Genomic DNA, 20,824 nt, shown 5'->3' with positions numbered 1-20,824 from the left:
GTCCTCGTGCTCTGATGGAGATCTCTCCCAGGCTGGGTTATTTCATGTCACGCATCCTCCAGGCTCACCTTGTTGTGAATACTGAAGCCATCACTGCAGGGAGCTGGCATCAGCAGTGAAGCTGAGCACCTAGGCATTGACACAGTGTCTTACCCACACCAAACACACATCCAAATTGATCTAGATTACTGGGCTGGCAGTGTGGCATGTTACACTACTATGACTTGTGACATCTGATATGGGCACTGATTTGAGTCCCAGCTCCTCACTGGCAGAGTCTGGGTCTCTGCCATCCATGTGGGAAACCGATGGAGTTCCAGGGTCCTGGTTTCCACCAGGCCAACCTTAGGCTGTTATGGATATTTGTGCCATGATGCAAGCACCTGTCTCTTCCTTGATTGTTCAATTATTTTTTTTAATGCAAAATTCCTCTAGGGACCAACAGATTAAGGAGTGTTTCCTGATAGGCTGTGGCCCTTCAAGATGAGCTCTAGGCTTCTTTCCTGGAGCTTGATGCTGTGTTTCTAACATGGACTACAAAAAAGGAGAGGAAAACAAAGGGAATTCAACTCAGGGTCATAAAGCTTTTGTACTGTAGGAATGTACAGAAAATGAGTGGGTCCATAATCAGCACTTATATTCCCATTATACCACAATAAAGAGGCAACCCAATTTTCGAAGAAATTATCTTTTATTTGAAAGACTACTACTTTCCCCTACGTGTATCCTCTAAGAACTTCTAAACTCCACAGTAGCCTGCTTAACCATTATCCCAATACCAAAATTTCTAACAGCAAATTATACAATTGCTCTATGTAATAAATAAGGGTTGTCCTTCACTGATTAAGGGAATACGTAAACTTCAATAATTTTAACATAAAACTTTTTAAGTTTATAAGGTTTAACAGATGCATTTGAAATACAGCATGTTCTGCAGGCATCCACAAGTTTCTCTTACCTAAAAAGGACTTTTTATTTGTAAGAAGTTTGGAAGTTGGCTCTTTAAAAGAAACATCAAAGTATTTTCTTCTATAACTTCAAGCTTTCTACACTTAACTATCTGTCCCATGCCACTCCAGACAGACCTGACATGACTATTTCAGGTGTTCTTATGTTCCCCAAAATGAGCTGGATGAAAACTCAAAGTCTCTAACACAATGTCTAATAAATATCTAACATAATAGGAGGTCTGTAAGATCATTTTCCTCATTTGATTAGCTAGAAATTTATCCTCTGTAAAAGCAAAGAAAAACCATTTACAAAGCATAACACTGGGGTTTTGTTTTTTCTTTTTACTCAAGATATTTAACTACTCAAAATGACAATTACTTCTTTAAGAGTACAAACAAAAAGGGTGGAAAAACAGCAACACAACCACAATGTGTGGATGCTAAATAAAATTTTTTATGGACCAGGAAGGATTAGAAGCTTGAGGAAATCCAGAATTAAAATGAGCAAAAAAAGTCCTTAACTGCAACAATTCCATTAATAGCGTCCTGAAAGAGAAAAAAAAACTTGTTAGGCTTTTGACTGTTAACTGTCGCCACACATCCCAGTGTTCTAAATGACAAACTAAAACTAAAAATTTAAACACCAGAGTTCACATACTTGGGCTATAGGAACGAGATCTTGACCGTGACCTGTATCGACTGTAGTAAGGAGATGGAGATCTTCTTCTGTAAGAAATAAGAAACTGCTCAACACATAATCAATCCACTGAGGCAGACGAAAATTAAACTTTGCTGCTACTAAAAATGATGTCCAAGAGAACAATCTTAAGTTTTCTGTGTGCTACTGACCAATAATAAAGTTAACTTCTATTTTCAAAGGTTTTTACTTATATTATTAAATACAGAAATGCCCAACACTATTTTGGTGTAATTGAGAACAGAAACCTCAGTTTAAGATATTACCTGTACCGGTAATCATAGTCTTCGTATCTGTCATAGCCACGGTCGTATCCTCTGTCATAGTAAGAGTCCCGGCGTCTCCCACCACCTCCGCCTCCACCGCCTCCACCACCTCCGCCGCCACCACCACTGCTGCAGGAAAGGGCGAGATACACGCCAGTGTGAATGAGTCTCTTCCAGGATCATTTATTACAAATTAGATTTATAAAAAAATTGGAGAGGGGATGAGAGACGGAAAACTACTCCTACACCCACAGATCATTTCAGTTCTCTGGCTGCTAATTGCTTACATACAAAATCAAGAATCTTTCCAGCGCAGCCTCCCAAGCCACCAGGACCTTTTATGGAGGCACAGTGAGGCAGTGTAACTCTGTTGAATGCCTGCAATTAGCCAAAACGTGGCAAATAACTGGCAAGAGCTAATCCTGAACACAACAACTTCAGCCTGAGGTTGAACTCCTCAGCAGTGAATTTACATTCTTTGTTGTGGTGCTTTCATCAGTGTCTAACCACAAGAACCCTATTTCTTTTTTTTACACATACAATAGGAATCTGAAAGCCATTCTTACCAAAATTCACACTTCACCCAATAAAGATTTAAATTCAATAAAACTGTTCTTTTACTCAAAAGAAACTATGCATATTGTTACACTGTATTTTTAAAAACATCTAACACCCTGTATGTTTGCTCAATTTGGAAAGTGTCAGGTCTTTAAAAGAAACACAGAAATAAAATCTGCACTATGGGGCTGGCATGGTGGCTTAGCAAGTTATGGGGTCCACCTGCTGCACTGTCATCCTATATGGGCAGTACTTCAAGCCTAAGCTGCTGCACTTCTGATCCAGCTCCCTGCTAAGACAGCCGAGTATGGCCCAAGTGATTGGGCCCTTGGCCTGAACCACCTTGGCTTCAGCCACTGAGGCATCAATCAGCAGCTGGAGGATCTCTGCAACTGCCTGTCTGATAAACACAGCTTACTGAAAACAGTTCTATACACATCCCAGGTAGCAAAAAATAGCTCTATCAATAAATAAACACTGTTTTCCTATTGGTCGCAAGAGTAAGGAATGTACTTGGAGAGTTATAATTTGTCTTCCTAGTCAAATATACAAATATATAGAAATTAAACTTCAATGCCAATTATGGGGGGGGGGGAAGAATAGCACTGTCTGTCTCAACTTTGCACACTCATGGTCTTCATCAACACTTACTGAGTTGGTCTGCCCATGTAGATGCCTGGTGTAGGTGTGTGCGCTCTCTTGGTGATGGAATAATCCACACGAATTCTTCTCCCATCCAACTCCATTCCATTGGCTCTTTCCATAGCCTGTCAAGTCCATCAGGCACAACCAGTCAGGCAAGATTCACACAGTATATTCTAATTCAATTATGAAAGTGACACAGTAATATTGTTTATATAGATGACAACAGACATTTCTAGGCCAAAAATTGGAACATTTTAATTACTTGATTCAAATAACAATTTAAAATCCAGCCCAAATAAAAGATACTGTGTCATTGGGGCAGGTGTAATGATGTCTGCATCCCATTTCAGAGTACCTGTTCTGACACAGGTATGGCTGCTGACTCCAAGTTCCTGAGCAGACAGACCTGGGAGGTGGCTATGCTGGCTCAAGTAATCTGCTTTCTGCTACGCATGTGGGAGACCTGAATAGAAGGCATCTATCTATCTGGGGAGCTAGCAATCTGATTTCTCAGACTCTCAAAAGAAAGGAAGAAAAAAAGCTGTTTTAAATAGATGGGACTGGGCCTGGCACAGTAGCCTAGTGGCTGAAGTCCTTGCCTTGAACACGCCAGGATTCCAAATGGGCACTGATTCTAATCCTGACAGCCCCACTTCCCGTCCAGCTCCCTGCTGCTTGTGGCCTAGTTTGAAAGCAGTAGAGGACAGCCCAAAGCCTTGGGACCCTGCACCCACCCATATAGGAAACCCGGAAGAAGCTCCTGGCTCCTGGCTTTGGATTGGCGCAGCACCAAATGTTGTGGCAGCTTGGGGAGTGAACCATTGGATGGAAGATCCATTTCTCTTTCTCTGCCTTTCCAATAAAAATAAAATCTTTAAAAATAAACGAATAAACCAAAACAAGCAAAAAAACAAAACAATGTACAGATGGGGCCAGAGTTGTAGAACAGCCAGTAAAGGCACCCACACCCTGTCCCAGTTCCACTTCCCATCCAGCTCCCTGGGGAAGCAGTGGAGGCGGCCCACATTTTGGGACCTTGCACCCATATGAAAAACTCAGATTAAGCTTCTGACTTTCGGCTTTGGCCTGGCCCGGCCCAGGTGGGGCAATTTGTGGTGGTGGGGCGGGGGGGGGGGGGGGGGGGGGCCCAATCCTGACATTCAAATATACAAGACCTGTCTACAACTGCATGGGGAATGAAGCAGTGGATGTAATAAATCAAGTTTTGTACTGCAAATAAAATGTCTCCAAGTGCTTCTCAAAAGAGTAAGGAGTTCAAACATCAATCTTCAACACATCTGTCAAGAGCAGTGTTAAGATGCAGACTTTTCAGAAAGCTTGTGTGAAAACCAATGTGCAGCCTCAGACAAGGAAGCACACACCTTAGGCAAAGTCTCTGCCAGTAACTGCCTTCAGCTTGGGCCATTCAAACAGAAACTCCAATTTAGCTGACACTCTAAACCGCTGTCCTGCATTCCTTAAAGAACATATCGCCACCTAGTGAGTTCAAATATAAAGGAACTTTTAACCTGCAAAGCACTCAACTCCAAGGGCACAGGCGTATGTCCTGGTTGTTCCAACAGTCTGTCACTCACATTGGAAACTTGGATGAAGTCCCTGGCTCCAGACTTTGGCCAGCACTGGCTACTGCAGCCTCTGGGCAATGAACTAAACAATGAAGATACATTTCTGTCTCTTCACCTTTTTCTCTTTCAAGTAATAAGCAAATATTAAAAAGAAAATTATTGCAAGTATAATTTTCTTTTAAGTCTTACCAAAAAGATTGCTTTAACAAGTATAATTTTCGAAATATAAATTTATTTTCATTGGAAAAGGAAATTTGGAGATTTTTCATTTGCTGGTTCACTTCCCCCACCCCCAAAATGACAACCAGTGGCTTGAGCTGAACTGATCTGAAGAAACTGCCTTTTCAGGTTCTCCCACATGCGTACAGGGTCCCAAAGCTTTGAAGCCACCCTCCGCTGTCCTCTAGGCCACAAGCAGGGTGACACAATGGATCCTGGCACGTGGAGGTATTAAATTAGCCAGTTGAGCTAATGTACACTCCCAAAAGTGACAATTTTTTTTTTTTTTTAATTTACAGGTTGTAGTAACTATTAGAAACTAAAAAAGGAATTAAAATAGCAAATAATTTTCATTTTTACAAAAGGAATCAAACATTTAAACAAATCAAACCTAACCATTTTGTTCACTATTAGCGTAACTATCAGCCCCACAAAATCTTTTTTAAGAATCAACAAGGAGACAAGTATCCCCATGGAACTGCTAGGGTTTGAGTCCTGGATCTGTTTCTAATCCAGCTCCCTCTTAAAGAGGGAAACCTAGACTGATTTGCGGCCTGACTGGTTTGGCCTGGCTAGCCACAGTTGTTGCAGTCATTCTGGGAATTAACCAATGTTAAGATTTCTGTCTGGTCTCTACTTTAAAAAAAACACACACAAATTTTAAGAAGAGTCGACATGGGCCAGCATAGTGATGGAATAGGTTAGTCCTCCACACTGTGGTGCTGGCATTCTATCTGGTCACTGGCTCATGTCCCAGATGCTCCACTTCCCTTGTAGCTGTCTGCTTATAGCCTGGGAAAGCAGGCTCAAGTCCTTGGGCTGCTGCACCCACATAATAGTCCCAGAAGAAGCTCCTGACTTTTGCTTGGCCCTGCCCCAGCCAATTCTGTCCATTTGTGAATTTAATTATAGGAAGCAAGAGCTCTCCATTTCCCCATTCTCTGTAAAAATCTGCCTTTCAAAAGAAAATTAAAAATTACTTTAGCCATCCCATTAAGTCAGAAACAATTCAATCATACTGCTTTACTAAAAAGTTAAATACAGAAATTATAACATTAAGAATTGAGTTTGAATCAGATAAGAATTAGAACCATGTTAACGAAAATGATCAATCAACTTATTTTATAGCAACTCAATACTATAAGCATTCACATTTTCAAAGTGGAAAAAAATAGCAGATTTACCTCTTTTGAGTCATCTATCCTCTCAAAATAAACAAAGGCAAATCCTCGTGATCTCCCAGTTCGCTGATCATAAACCACATTGACACCACTCAACGGTCCGTACCGAGAAAATACTTCACGAAGATCTCTCTCTGTTGTGTACAAACTGAGGCCAAAAACGCCAAGACAAGTGTTGGGATCTGGATTGGCCTATTGAATGAAGACGTTATTAAATATTAGTTTTGACCAAAAATCAAAAATTAAAAAAAGTATCTTGCTTAGGAAAGAACACCTCTAGATTTCTAGTCCTCTGGAATCAAAATTGAGAGCTAATGCAGATGAACCCTATTTACCTGCACATTCTTCAGAACACACCATGCTTGTAGACTGACAAAGAGCATGTCTGCCCTCCAGCACAGTGACTTTCAAAACAAATCCTACAAAGCCATTCTTAATTTTATTCAAATGTTTTATCGTTCTCACAAATTTGTGCTTAGTCTGTCACTGATAGAACAAGGACACAACCTCGGTCAGTTCAGTGCCGCATGTGGGCAACCTTCTGTACCAATTAAGGGCTAGGTTTCTCTACTTCCAATCTAGCTTTATGCCAATGTGGCTGGCAGAGCACCCACATGTGGGACCTGCGAGGAGCTCCTGGCTTCAACATGGCCCAGAACAGCAAATGAAGCCATTTGGAGAATGGACCAGGATAGAAGATGTCTAATATTTACTTCTATTGGGAGATTTATAGATAGAAAGCTCTTCCATCTGCTGGTACACCCCCTAAATGACAACAGCCACAGCTCAAGTTCCCAAGGCTTTGGGCCATCATCTACTGCTTTACCACAAGCAGGGAGCTGGATTGCAAGTGGAACAGCCAGGACATAAATTGGCACCCATATGGGATTTCCGGCACTTGACAAGGTGAGAACATAGCCAAATTGAGCCATCGCACTGGGCACAACACTCCGCAACAACAGTCTAGCTTATAATAAGCAGAGTATGCCAGGGCCAAACACTCAGAACATACCAAAGTTTAACTTGTATCAGCCACATACCCTGCTTCCTGTATGTCTTCTGCGGTTAGACATTGGAGAATGACTTCGGCTCCTTCGCCGCCGGTACTCTGGCGTATATGATCGACTTCGAGATCGTCTCCTGTGAGAGTGAGAGTGGGATCTGGATCGAGTGTAGCGTCTATGAGAATGCCTCCTGGATCTCGACCTTGGGGGAGGAACACATTTAGGTAAAGATGCTGCAACAAAATATTAATTCATGCATCATCTAAATGCCCAAGTCAACTAAATACAAGCAGGGAGAGAGAACATCATTACTCCATTCCTCAAAGTGCTGTGATGGCAGGAGCTGAGCAGGTCTGAAGCCAGGAGCTTCCTCTAGGTCATCTACACATATGTACAGGGGCCCAATACCTGGCCCACCCTCTGTTGCTTTTCCAGCAACATTAGCAGGAGCTGAATGGAAGTGGGGTGAAACTGACACCCCTCTGGGAAGTGGCCCTACCTGCTCTGCCTCACTGCAGGCAGCCTTGCTGGGGGTGTGCCAGTCACTGCCTGTGGGGTTCCAGATCACCTGGGGATCCCCAGCCCAGCCACACCTAACCAAAGTGCCAAGCTTGACATCAAGTCAAAATCCTCAGGAACAGGATACAGATGAAATCCTAACACTCTTAAAGCTTCTCAAATTATTCAGAATAATAACCAGTACCACAAATACACATCAGCTTTGCCTGCACTAAATTACATTTAAGTCTTCCATGGAGAAAAGGGCCTTACTGTTGTACAATACTGTTGGCATAAAACTAAGCACTAAATCAAAAGTCAGGAATATAGAAATCTGGGCCTGGCACAGTAGCCTAGTGGCTAACCAACATCCTCGCCTTGCAAGTGCCAGGATCCCATATGGGTGCTGGTTCTTATCCCAACTGCTCCACTTCCCTTCCAGCTCCCTGCCTGTGGCCTGGGAGAGCAGATGAGGGCAGCCCCAAGCCTGGGTACCCAGCACCCCTGTGGGAGACCTGCAAGAAGCTGGTCAGGTCAGCTCTGGCTACTGAGGCCACCTGAATTTGTGAACCAGTGGATGTAAGACCTTCCTTTGTAAATCTTTCAAAAAAAAAAAAAATTCAAGTGACAAGAACTTAGTTTGTGATAGTCTAGCATACATCAACTGCATCTAAATTCCAGTATAAGGAAAACTAGTTTATTATTCTGAGTCTAATGAAATGTTAAATGCAGCCAAAAGGATTTGTGCAAAACTCAAGGAGGATATGTTAAGTAGTATTAGCAACACACTTACCTGGATTTTGATCTTGACTGAGAATGGGATTCAGAGTGTTTGGAAACCCGTGACGGACTACGAGATGCAGACCTGCTCTCCGATTTTACACGAGCAGGAGTTCCCGTTGGAGATTTTGACTGAGAGCGAGACTCCTAACAAAGAAGACAGTATTACAAATGGCACTCGTCCCGCAAGTGCCTAACACCTAACATTCAAAGTACCGTAATTATTTATATTGATTGCTCCTGAAAAACAAATGGTTAGGCAATACCCTCCAGAAAAATTTCCGCTCCTTAATAACCCCTTGTTAATACTGCTAACTGTCCTCGACAATTCCCTACTTGAACCAGATCACCAAATCTCTATTAACTAAGTAATCATGCAAATTCATCTACAACTTGATCATACAGACACTGGAACATAAACCATACATTTACTTAACCTAGGACCCATTCATTCTTCCAGATTCTTTTAATTCTACTTCACTCTTGCTTTCTACTTCTCTTCATTCTTCATTGAGTTTTTCATTTTTCATACTTCGTGTATTCTTCCCCAAACAATTCAAAATAGCCTTAAAAAATATTCAAGTGCTTCTATCTGACCAATCTTCTGTTCAATTTTTTCCCCCATTCAATTTTAATTTTCTGATCTTTAATACTTTTCATTAGCCTTCTTTTATCTTGATTTATCTTCCACATTCTTGGAAAATACTCTTCAATTTCTTCACGAACATTAACCTTAATGGAAAAAGAACATTTAGTATATTTAAGCACGTGGGGAATTATAAAACTCTGCTGGAGTTCAGAATGTTATCTACCAAATGGAAAAGCCAGCAGGTAAAGTGCAAATGACTAATTTATTAAAAAACAAAAACAAAAACAATTTTATAGTCTTTAAAATTGTTCAAAAGCCTAGCTTCTAACAAATAATTTACTGAATTTCTCTAATTTTTTAAAACAATATTTTCACCCTCCTCCCCTCTCATGTTTCATTCTACTTCCTAAAATGCAAACAAGTTTAATAGAAATACTTAATTCAAACATAAATCTAACATTAACTGTAACCCCCTCCTCCCACCTAAGTGGTAAGTATCCACTATTTTATAACCTGGATTCTTAGTGATCTTAAGCTATCACCAAGTCATGTTAAACCAAAATGTAGTAAAAGCAAAGGACCCCAGGCTGAAGGATTCGCACATCTACCTGAACTCACGTTACAGCACCCATGCAAGGTTCATCGTAAATCACCAACACCACCTCCCAATTTTGGTTGGCCAATACTTTTGCTCTTTCTGACTTAAGAAAAATAAGCTCTACAGACTAACCACCATACCAAAAGACAAAGGAGAAGAAGATACATACAAGAGATCAGAATAGATCAACTACTATCCCCGACAGGAATTATACTAGACACAGCAAATGCACCAATGGCCAGCCAGATGATAGTGCCTCTCAATGGGCACGGTCGCAGCCTGCTGCTGGGGGAGTGTGCAGGGATTCTTGACAGGATCAGAAGCTCAGCCTGAGGCTGTTGTCAAGCACTGTGGCACAGCACAGCCAGCTCCCACAACAGAGAGGCCTCAAAGCTGTCAGCAAGGTCCTTGTTGATGTCCACCCAGCACTGTGTGCCACCCTGGGCAGGCTGTACCCACAGCCTGTTAAGGACATTTGTGGCATCAAAGCCAGCATATCTTTTTTATTACTTATAAAACTCTGTATTATCAAATGAAATACAATGAGCATGTTACATAAATTGCACTATGATCTTTATGTTCGGTTCTGGCAGATTTTTTTTGGTATCATCTACACTTTTATTCCCTTCAAAGACTATATCTTCTAATATCCTCCATCATCAAACAGTTTCTGAAAAGTTGGATGGAATCAAAGCTCCAAATAAAATAATCTAATGAATACTTTTGCCTTCACATATACTACTTATGACCAAAATAAAGACAGTTTGGTTTCTCTGTCCATTTAAGCTATTATTTAATAATCACACCATCTCAGCAATACCACAAATTTTTATTTACCTTCTAAGACTACGCAAGTTTTTAATAAAAGCTCTTAAAAATTTCTTCAATACCAAAATATTTATCAAGAAATGTATTAAAGTCATTATCTCATTTTTTTCAGATGGAATAAAAATGAGTATACAGCTTTTTTCCCATCAGTACTTTTTCCATTTTGGCTATCTACAATAAGCCTGCCATGCCTCAAATACTTTCTAAATTCCTGGAGAGATGCCCGAAACAAGCAGGCAATTTAGTTCTTTTCATTCACTGAAACTGTAAAAGTAGTCTACCCATTACCTAAAGAAAAAGTAAAAGAAAAGAGGCATCACTTTTGACTTATACCTCACAGGCCTTCAGGAACTAACAGATGGGCCCCTGGTATATTTTACTTCTCGGACAGACTTCATCATGAGAACTCGGATTTGTTAGCCATATGTCTCTGGTCTTTTATTATTAAATATTTTCAACATTTTTTTTTTAATTGGAAAGGCGTATATACAGAGAGGAGAGACAGAGAGGAAGATCTTCCATCCGATGACTCACTCCCCAAGTGACCACAACGGCCGATCCGAAGCCAGGAGCCTCTTCTGGGTCTCCCACGCAGGTGCAGGGTCCCAAAGCTTTGGGCCGTCCTCGACTGCTTTCCCAGGCCACAGGCAGGGAGCTGGATGGGAAGCGGGGCTTCCGGGATAGAACCGGCACCCATATGGGATCCCGGGTGTGCAAGGCGAGGACCTTAACCACTGCGCCACTGCGCCGGGCCCCATTTTCAACATTTTTACCAAAAGAATTCGTGAAATTATCTGGGATTTCAAAATGAACCGAAATTGCCAACAGAAAACAAAAAAAAATCCACTCTGGGAAGGAGTGGTATCTTGAGGTATTAGTTTCTAGTGCTTTCACTAGACTTACACCTAACTTGTTCTTAAAGTTGTCTAGACAAGGATTCTACAAATTCCTCAGGAACTAACTACTATACTCAATAAGCATTAAGGCATGCTGCCTTGGCCAAATGGGCAGACTTTACCACAGATTTTAACAGAAATCTAAAGTAAGCCTCTAGTCTGTACAGAGGCAGACAAAGTTCTCAACAAACCTGCTGAAGCATGATTTTATTCTGTTGTCTCTGACATGCACACACAGTTGTAGAATACAACAGCTCTTACAGCAAGTAAACAGAAGTCTCCTAATTCATAAAGTAACAATACAAATGCTACATTTTGACTCATTCCCATGTTAAGGCCGAGCAATGGTGCCAAACTGACACATATGCCAATTTCAGTTTCTTTTTTTTAAAAAGATTTATTTTTATTAGAGTCAGATATACAGAGAGGACAGACAGAGAGGAAGATCTTCCATCTGATGACTCACAGCCAGGAACCTGGAACCTCTTCGGGGTGTCCCACAAGGGTGCAGGATCCCAAAGCTTTGAGCTGTCCTTGACTGCTTTCCCAGGCCACAAGCAGGGAGCTGGATGGGAAGTGGAGCTGCCGGGATTAGAACCTGCGCCCACATGGTACCTCAGTGTGTTCAAGGCGAGGACTTTAGCCGCTAGGCCACGCTGCTGGGCCCCAATTTAAGTTTCTAAAACAAGATATATTTTCTTACTAGCTTATGAAACAGGAAATGTATTTCCATAGAAACACACAGGTGCATTTTGGTGGTTACACTTCCTAAAAGGGGGGGATAGGCGATTTTTATCTACAGAAGGCTAACTTTTTTTAAAAAGATTTATTTATTTTTATTACAAAGTCAGATATACAAAGAGGAGGAGACAGAGAGGAAGATCTTCCATCCGATGACTCACTCCCCAAGTGACCACAACGGCCGATACTGAGCCAATCCAAAGCCAGAAACCAGGAACCTCTTCTGGGTCTCCCATGTGGGTGCAGGCTCCCAAGGCTTTGGGCTGTCCTCGACTGCTTTCCCAGGCTGGAGAGGAAGTGGGGCTGCCAGGACTAGAACCAGCGCCCATATTGGATCCCAGTGTGTTCAAGGTAAGAACTTTAGCCGTTAGGACACGCCGCCAGGCCCCAGAAGGCTAACTTTTAAGTTGATAATAGTGGCTGCCCATCCTGCTGAGTTATGATAGGATACACGTACACATCTTTAGGCTGATGAAAACTAATACTGCCACGCTCTTCTTAAGTTAGAAACATCAGGATCAATCCCCTAAAAGGAAAAAGCACTGTTGCCCATATTTACAACTTTCAAGGACTAAATTTAAAGCAGCCTTTCTGCTGCATTCAGAGTACCATGGTCTTCCCCTCCCCCTTTGAATCGGAGGGAAACTGTATGAGAGAGAACTATGATTTGCTGCTTCAGTGCCCACATGACCAAGATGGCTTGGGCTGGTGCTTAAGTGATCAGAAACTTAACCAGTTCTCCATATTGGTGGCAGGAACCCAACTGAACCACCTCTTCCAGGATCTGTATTATGCAGCACAAAATGGCTGCCCATAACACGGCCTTTATTACAAAGGTTCACACACGCTGTGTTCATAAAGTCTTTACCTTGGGGAATGCCAAGTCTGAGCCAGGTCCAAAGTTCCACCCTCATCTCCCACTTGGGTATCCATGAACTTCCAGGTACACTAGCAGGAAGTTGGATCAGAAACATGGAATAACAGGACTTAAACAAGCACTTCAACAGGGCTGCCAGGGCTGCAGATGGCTAACTTAACCCTCTGTGCCAGAATGTTGGTGCCATATAATCAATTTTCAGCTCATGCTTTAATTGGGAAATTGGTCATAAAATTTACCTTCTTTTCCACAAATTTTAAATTTCACAATCAAATGCAAAGCTCAAAAAGCTAGTAGTACATAAGCAGCAATTTCAAAGGTACAGAAAAAGTAACACATCAAGAACTAAAAATGGGGCCGGCACGATAGCATAGTGGTTAAAGTCCTCGCCTTGCACGTGCCAGGATCTCATATGGGTGTCGGCAGCCCCGCTTCCTATCCAGCTCCCTGCTTGTGGTCTGCGATAGTAGTCAAAAACAGCCCAAAGCATTAGGACGCTGCACCCCTATGGGAGACCTGGAGGAGGAGCTCCTGGCTCCTGGCTTCAGATTGGCTTAGCTCCAGTCCTTGTGGCCGCTTGCAGAGTGAACCAGGGGAGGGAGGATCTTCCTGTCTCTCCTCCTCTCTTTCCAATAAGAAAGAGAGAAAGGAAAAAAAAAAAAAAAAAAAAAGAAAGAAAAGAAAAAAGGTTTAGTCATACCTAAAAAGCCTGTAAACAACGATGCACCAATGAAAACAAATCATCAAGAACGTGTCACAAGTGACTTAATGTTCTTCTGATGTCATAGAGTATTTATGAATGTTATGCAAGACAAGGATCCAGTTTCAAGGGAAACCCATAATGTACTCCATCCCAAACCAGATCTATTCACCTGCATCTGTTATAGAAAACTGGGCAGATAAATCAGATTATAAATAACTACGTACAGGTGCAGTATGGTAAGGGTTCACATTTCATTATTCTCTCAACTTTCCTAGTGTCTACCCAAGTTTTCCTCATCTGATCCCTACCACTTCGGTCCCGCGAGGCTGGTTAAGCCATATGGACATACCATCAGCATTCTTTCAGTACTTGAGTGGATACTTTTTACAAGGATCTCAGGGATGAGTTGATGCCCAAGCATACTGTCACATGCTTTTGCACAGCCAGTTCTTTGTTATAAAGTACAAGCATTTATGGCAGACCAGTAAAATTAGTTATGTACTATATTGAGATCATTACTTCGTATCTCTCCTTTCCAAAATTTTTATCCACAATGAACAAACTAGGACATTTCAGTGCAAGACTCTCCAACATAAAAATTTAAGTATCAACAAATTTCATTAAGCTTACTCCCTGCTTGTGCTCTGGGAAAGCAGTCAAGGACGGTCCAAAAAAGCCTTAGGACCCTATATCCATGTGGGAGACCTGGAAAAAATCTCCTGGCTTCAGATCAGCTCAGCTTGTGGCCAACAGGGGAGTGAACCAGTGGATAAAAGATCCTTCTCCTCTTCTCTGTACATCTGCCTTTCCAATAAAAATAAATCTCAATTTCCAATTAGTACACAGAAATTAATGCTCCACTGTCCACTTTCACCAATCATCTCATATGAACAAGGGTAATTCTAGCAATCTCAAAAAGAACAAGTCCCAAAAAGGAGGCAGAAATAAGCATTACCTTTGTTCAACTGTACAATATCTGAATTTTAAACAACTGGAATGTTAAGATGGATCTCTACAGCGCCCGGCGCAGAGGACCCAGTTAAGGTCCTCGCCTTGCACGCCTGGGATCCCATATAGGCGCCAGTTCTGGTCCCGGCGTCCCCGCTTCCCATCCAGCTCCCTGCCTGTAGCCCGGGAAAGCAGTAGAGGACGGCCCAAAGCTTTGGGACCCTGCACCTGCGTGGGAGACCCAGAAGAGGCTCCTGGCTTCGGATCAGCATAGTATCGGCCGTTGCACTCACTTGGGGAGTGAGTCATCGGACGGAAGATCTTCCTCTCTGTATATCCGCTTTTCCAATAAAAACATAATAAAAATAAATCTTAAAAAAAAAAAAAGATGGGGCCCGGCGCGGTGGCGCAAGTGGTTAAGGTCCTCGCCTTGCACGCCCGGGATCCCATATGGGCGCCGGTTCTAGTCCCGGCAGCCCCGCTTCCCTTCCGGCTCCCTGCCTGTGGCCTGGGAAAAGCAGTCGAGGACAGCCCAAAGCTTTGGGAACCTGCACCCACGTGGGAGACCCAGAAGAGGCTCCTGGCTTCGGATCGGCATAGTATTGGCCCGTTGCGCTCACTTGGGGAGTGAATCATCGGACGGAAGATCTTCCTCTCTGTCTCTCCTCTCTGTATATCTGCCTTTCCAATGAAAAAATAATAAAAATAAATCTTTAAAAAAAAAAAAAAAAAAGATGGATCTCTACATAATCATTTACCTCTATTATAAACACTGGACCACTGTACCAGAGTGATACAGTCTTCTATGTTTTTTTGCAAGTTAAAAAAAAAAATCTGAGTTGGGGCCTGGTGCAGTACCTAGTGGTTAACTCCTTGCTCTGCATGTGCTTGGCACTGGTTCATGTCCTGGCTACTGCACTTCCCATCCAGCTCCCTGCTTATGCCTGGGAAAGCAACACGGGACAGTTGTAAATCCTGGGCCCCTGCACCCATAAAGGAGACCCATAAGGTGGTCCTGGCTCCTGGCTTCAGATTAGGTTATTTTTTGGGTATTGCAGCCACTCAGGTGGAAAATTTGTCTCTCCTCTATAAATCTAACCTTCCAATAAAAATAAAACTTAGAAAAGTATGGATTAAAGGGGAATAAGGTAAATGAAGACAAATTTAACTTCCGTTTCCCCAAATTCCATAAGTTACTCTTTTGAGATCAAATCTTTATTTTAGCTGAAGGTGTATGAAGCTTATAACTCTTTATGGAAGGACAAAGCCATAGCACAAGTGCTAACCCCTTTCCAATTCCAAAACACATTAACATGATGTACACGTCCCAAGCAATTTGCTTTAAGGCACCTACTTTAAGGCACGATTACTCTCCTACTCCCCTGAATCCTTTTTAAATTGTTTCTCATTGTTTGTATCTACCAGAGTCCCATTGAGTCCAGATTTTCCTTCCTTAAGTATTTTAAGGGTTTCCTTCTATGGCAGTATTTTTGGTCTTTGTCAATATTCTTCATTATTGCCCACCCAGAATTAAGAACTCAGATGAAGCTAAAATTCCTAAATACATAATCTAAAACCCTGCTTTACTGATCGCCTATTTTACGAATCTACCCAGGATTCCAGACAACCTTCACACTGTCACACCCACACAACCAACATTCCTTTCCCCAATCATAAAATGTAGGTACAGCTTTCTATTCCTATAGTTCACAAAATGGATTAGCTCCATTTTCTGACTGTTATATTACTCTCACCACTTAACCATGCTCTTTTGTCCAGATTTGAAAAGTCCTTCTGCCACCTCAAATTAGGCCACAGGTTCTTAATTTCTAAGGTGCATTGAAAATTTGAGGCAGTACGTTCTAAGGCAATACTAGTATCAGTTTTGTTTCTTAAACCCTGGTAGCTTCTAACAACTGATCTTCTGATTCAAAATACCCTTTTACTGAAATGGGGCCATTATATGCTATTTATACTGTAGTTAACGCTTAATAAACCCATTGCTAGGATATAGCCTGAACCTGACCGTCAATATTGTAGCATTTCAACACGTACCATCTCAAGTCTTGTCAACTATGCTTGTTGCATTTAGAGATCTTTTAGAATGAGAACACATTAGCTGTTTATAAGAAACACCCGCTGGCTTATGGTTAGCAAGTGAAGTCACTTTAGTTTAAAAATCAAAAGCACTACCCTGTACTAATTTGCTTTATGAAACAAATTTTGCAGAGCTTCCCAGGAATTTTTATATTTCTTTAACTACAAATAAAGACAATTACCTTAACTTTGAAAGATTAAAAAAAAAAGACAGGTGAGTCTGGAAGGATTTGGCAAATTTACACTAAAACACCTGTGAAAAGTATTTCCTGGAGTAGAAACAGACTTGGGGGTAGTGAAGATTTTTTTTTTCTACTAAATGGTTAAACAACATCCCAGTGCCTTTCCTCACTTTCCCACAAACCAACACAAACAACCCCCACCCCAGGCAGTAATGAAAGAATAAGGAAGGATGGACGGAAGTTCTTCCTGTAGCACTGCCCCCATTTCCCAAAACAAGCAGCAGCTTATACTGCACAAAGACTTGTTTTGTCAATACTGTCCATGTTACCCCCCAATCAATCAATAGGTTCAACAAGCCTAGCATCCACGCTCAGAATCTAATTCTAAAAATCCAATCTTACGGAATTAAAAATAGCATGGCCTCTAACCTACTGCTCTGTATCTGAGGCTGAAAAGCCCGACCTGACCTTCCAGGGGATTCCACGTGTAACCTGTGAAGTCGGGGAAGACTTCCAGAAAGGACACACCTCCCTCTCCAGGGTGGTCTCCTGGAAGCCCATCTCCACCCCACAGCCGTGGCCCGCGCTTTTGTTTCCAGATTTTCTCACTAAATCACTTCCATTATTTTTCACTACTGGGTAAAGTCTGGACATTTCAAACACTGGTAAAGGTTCTAGGACACTGAAGCGGGGATGATGTATTCTTTACCAGGCTTACTTTCGGCCGCCCCCGCCCTCAACCAAAAGCTTTCTCGGAGGGCACTCTGCTGGGGCAGAGAAATAAGACCGAACTCATCATTTTATCAGGGGATCCTTTCTAAGAACAGCTATAAACGGGTGAAAAACAGCTATAAACGGACTGACCATTTCTTTTTAAATACCGAGCCATGAAATATGTTCAGTTACGTAACATTCACTTAAAACGGGAGATGAATTAAAAAAAAAATCGTAAAAACCTGCAAAGGAGTGGTCAACTTAAAAAATAAAGGTCACACGAGGGAAGGCATTAGAAGTTGATAGAAAGCAAAAGGGGGGGGGCGGGGAGAAAAAAAAACCCAACCTCAAGGAAACCGACATATCACGTATTACATATAACATTTATATAGCATTTCCACGTTCGCTGCGTAGTGCGGAGAGGGACAAGGATCCCTCGCACAGCTCTCCCCCCGCCCCCGTCCTAAGGACGCTTTATGGGGTCGGTCGTGGACTAGCTCCTTTAGGTGCGCCCCACCTTTTTTCCGCCTTTCTAGAGGCGTCACGCCGCCGGTTCCGATAGAGACGCGGCCGCTCACCACAGTGGAGAACCCCCAAACACCTAGCGCCTCCCGCGCCCCCGTCGGGCAGACCCCCGGCCGCCCGGCTGCCACCTCACCTCACCAACCACGCTCGGGCCGGGGCACGGAAACCTTCCCGCCCCCCCCACCCCCAAAGCGACTGCGGGAACCCAACTCCTTGTTACGGACAGAGGGGAGAGAGCAGAGGGAGAGCGGGGGAGGCAGCGCCATCCGCCGTGCCCGAGAAGCTGTGGAGCCCCAGAAGCCATCTTGGGAATGACGAGGATCAGGGGAGGGAAAGCGACTGGCGATGGCTCCGGAGGTCGTTCCCACCTCCCCTCCCGCCCGCCCGCCCGCCCGCGCTCGTCCCCGTGAGAAACCCCGAAGCGTCGGGGCCGCCGCCGAAGACGGCTCCCGCGGCTTTGTACTCACTCTGCCCTCGAAGTTGTTCTCCTCAACATCACTCATGTCGACCAGGCGTTCTCCTCAGAACTAAAGAGAGAAAGTCTCGGCTCGAGGGCCGACGGCCAAATGAACCCCGCTGACTGGGACCGCGGGGAGGAGGAGGAGAAAAGAGTCGGCAACAACGGCCGCTCCGCTCCGCTCCCGCTCGGTCACAGGCTTCGGCAAAATGGCGCCCGCACCGCCCGGAACCTCCTGGTTTTCCCCCCGCCAGGGAGCGACGTCAGGGGCGGGGCGGGACGGGCGGCTCTGTGACGTCGCGAAGTCCCGCCCCCCGGCGCGGCTTTGTGTCCGCGCGGCTTGGGCGCGCGTGCGCGTGCGCGGAGCGCGCTTCCCGGGCCGGGCGCCTTGAGGCTCGGGCTGAGGGACCTGCCCTCGCCGCTTCTCCAGGCGCGCGTCGGTCGCCGCGTCCTCCGCGAGTTACTGCCGGCGTTGCTTGGCCTTAATCTGTTTAAATAGTGTCCTACGGGCTTCTGACGTGAGGCAACAGAAACGACTGGAAGTGTTTCCAACATTTGTGTCTGGAGATGTGTGGTGCGACGAATCCACACAACGCACAGGTGGGATAACAATGAAAAGCCACGGCTCTCCTCGCGCCCTCCCCGCAAAGCCAGCTGTGTCCGTATTATTATTATTTCAAAATACTTGGTTCCCCATTCGTCTTTTTGTAAATATTTGGAAGAGGGAAAAGAAATCTAACATCCGTGTGTTCACTCATGAAATGGCGCCCCCAGTGCTGTGTCCAGCGTGCATGCAGGCCCCCCGAGCACCCCACTTGCTCCTTGTTTCTCAGGCACATTAATTGGGAGCTGGTGGAAAGTGGCACAAGCTTATCTCCAACCTTTCTACGCCTTCAAGGCAGCCTTCCCTGCACTTCTACTGTTGACAGAAATAGCTTTTTGAATTGCATTCTTAAGCAGTTTTTAAAAGAAGCTTTCCCTCTCTCTCTTTGCCTGCAGCATGCATTGTGATGTAAAAGCCTACATGAATTTCAACTGCCTAGTCTCTGGAAACTCAGTTCCTTGCGGCTGCAAAGATTGCCACCCCAGGGGCCAGAGTCGAGCTATTGGCAGGGATCGTTACAGAGCGAGCCGCACACAGCTGACAGGCCCCTTGTTGATGAGCCGGCCCAGGTGCTAGCAGTGTGGCCTCGGATCAAATCCCTGGGAACTACCTCAGGATTGCGATCCTATGGCGGGAATCTCGGAGATTCACGGACACCCCCCTCCCTCAGGGATTCCTGATCCTCCAGTTGCTCTGAAATCCAATGCAGGCCTTAGATCTAACCCAAGGTATGCCAGAAATAGAGAATTCCAGAAAAAACACGAGTTTCCATGGAACAAAGAGCCTAATTTCAGCCGCAAGATTCAGTTTGAAATGACAACAGGCATGGACTGGAGCGTCAGGGGCTACGAGCCTCTAAAAGTACGAGGTCAAATATGTACTTCATGGTTTCAATTCAAAAGGCAAACTTTTTTGAGACGAATGAGAAGAATGTGAATAAGGCCTGGGAATACGGTAATGTTCAGAAATCGCTACTTTCATCAGTTATGATAATGGAACATTGGACATGCTGAATTTTCTGTACTGTAAAATGACAAACATGAGGTTGGCTTTAATGTAATCCAAGGGGGAAAATACATGGGAAATTATAACTCTTAAAATTAGAAAATGAATGGGGCCCAGCATGGTGGCCCAGCGGCTAAAATCCTCAACTTGAATGTGCCAGGATCCCATGTGGGCGCCGGTTCTAATCCCGGCATGCTGGGGTCCGTGTGATGGGTGGGGAAGACAGGAAGGTGTGAAGAGTATTGTTCCCATTGCAGGCAGGGCCGCAAGGAACTTCCCACTGTGTGGCAGTGCCCGGCGATTGTCCCTACGACCACCTGAATGCAGCTCCGCCTCCCTTTGCATGGACACCGGACAACCCCGCTGAGAATTCTATAATCTATTTAGGCATTGTCTGCCTCTGTGGAGTTAATGTTTACTACCGCTGTGAGCTTGGAAGTTGATGTTGCTGATACTGTTTTAGCCAATGGGCCTTTTATTATTGCTGTCCCCAGGCGTAGTGGGAACCTGGGCTTAGGGCTTTCCCTCCCCCATTGACTGTATATTACTCAAGGGTGTTCTGTCTCCAGGTATAGTGGGAATCTATTCTTTCCCTCTTTCTTTGTTCTTTAGGTCCCTCCTTCTGTGAAGTCCTCCCCTCCTTGATTAACTCAAGACTAAGCTGTAGAATGAGGAT

At 43.8% G+C, this 20,824-nt stretch overlaps 1 protein-coding gene across 5 annotated transcripts; it reads right to left on the bottom strand.

Annotated features, from left to right (window-relative positions):
- Positions 1-1,289: 1,289 nt before the first annotated feature.
- TRA2A (transformer 2 alpha homolog) lies at positions 1,290-18,748 on the bottom strand. 5 transcript variants are annotated; one of them, XM_040965137.1, is made up of 8 exons: positions 18,550-18,748; positions 8,398-8,531; positions 7,143-7,308; positions 6,106-6,294; positions 3,123-3,238; positions 1,914-2,083; positions 1,609-1,676; positions 1,290-1,496 (listed from the first exon to the last, which is right to left on the bottom strand). In XM_040965137.1, the coding sequence occupies exons 1-8, from the start codon at positions 18,583-18,585 to the stop codon at positions 1,446-1,448; spliced, it is 930 nt and encodes a 309-aa protein (XP_040821071.1). In that variant the 5' UTR covers positions 18,586-18,748; the 3' UTR covers positions 1,290-1,445. The 5 variants fall into 5 exon arrangements, with proteins under 5 accessions (XP_040821071.1, XP_040821072.1, XP_040821073.1 ...); XM_040965138.1 differs by having other exon boundaries at positions 1,609-1,673; XM_040965139.1 differs by having other exon boundaries at positions 1,914-2,042.
- Between the last annotated feature and the right edge of the window lie 2,076 nt (positions 18,749-20,824).

This window comes from Ochotona curzoniae, unplaced genomic scaffold (assembly GCF_017591425.1).
Source record: "Ochotona curzoniae isolate NIBS_2020 unplaced genomic scaffold, NIBS_Ocur_1.0 scaffold_3835, whole genome shotgun sequence".
Classification (NCBI taxonomy): domain Eukaryota; kingdom Metazoa; phylum Chordata; class Mammalia; order Lagomorpha; family Ochotonidae; genus Ochotona; species Ochotona curzoniae.
This window is presented reverse-complemented; position numbering and strand designations above follow the sequence as displayed.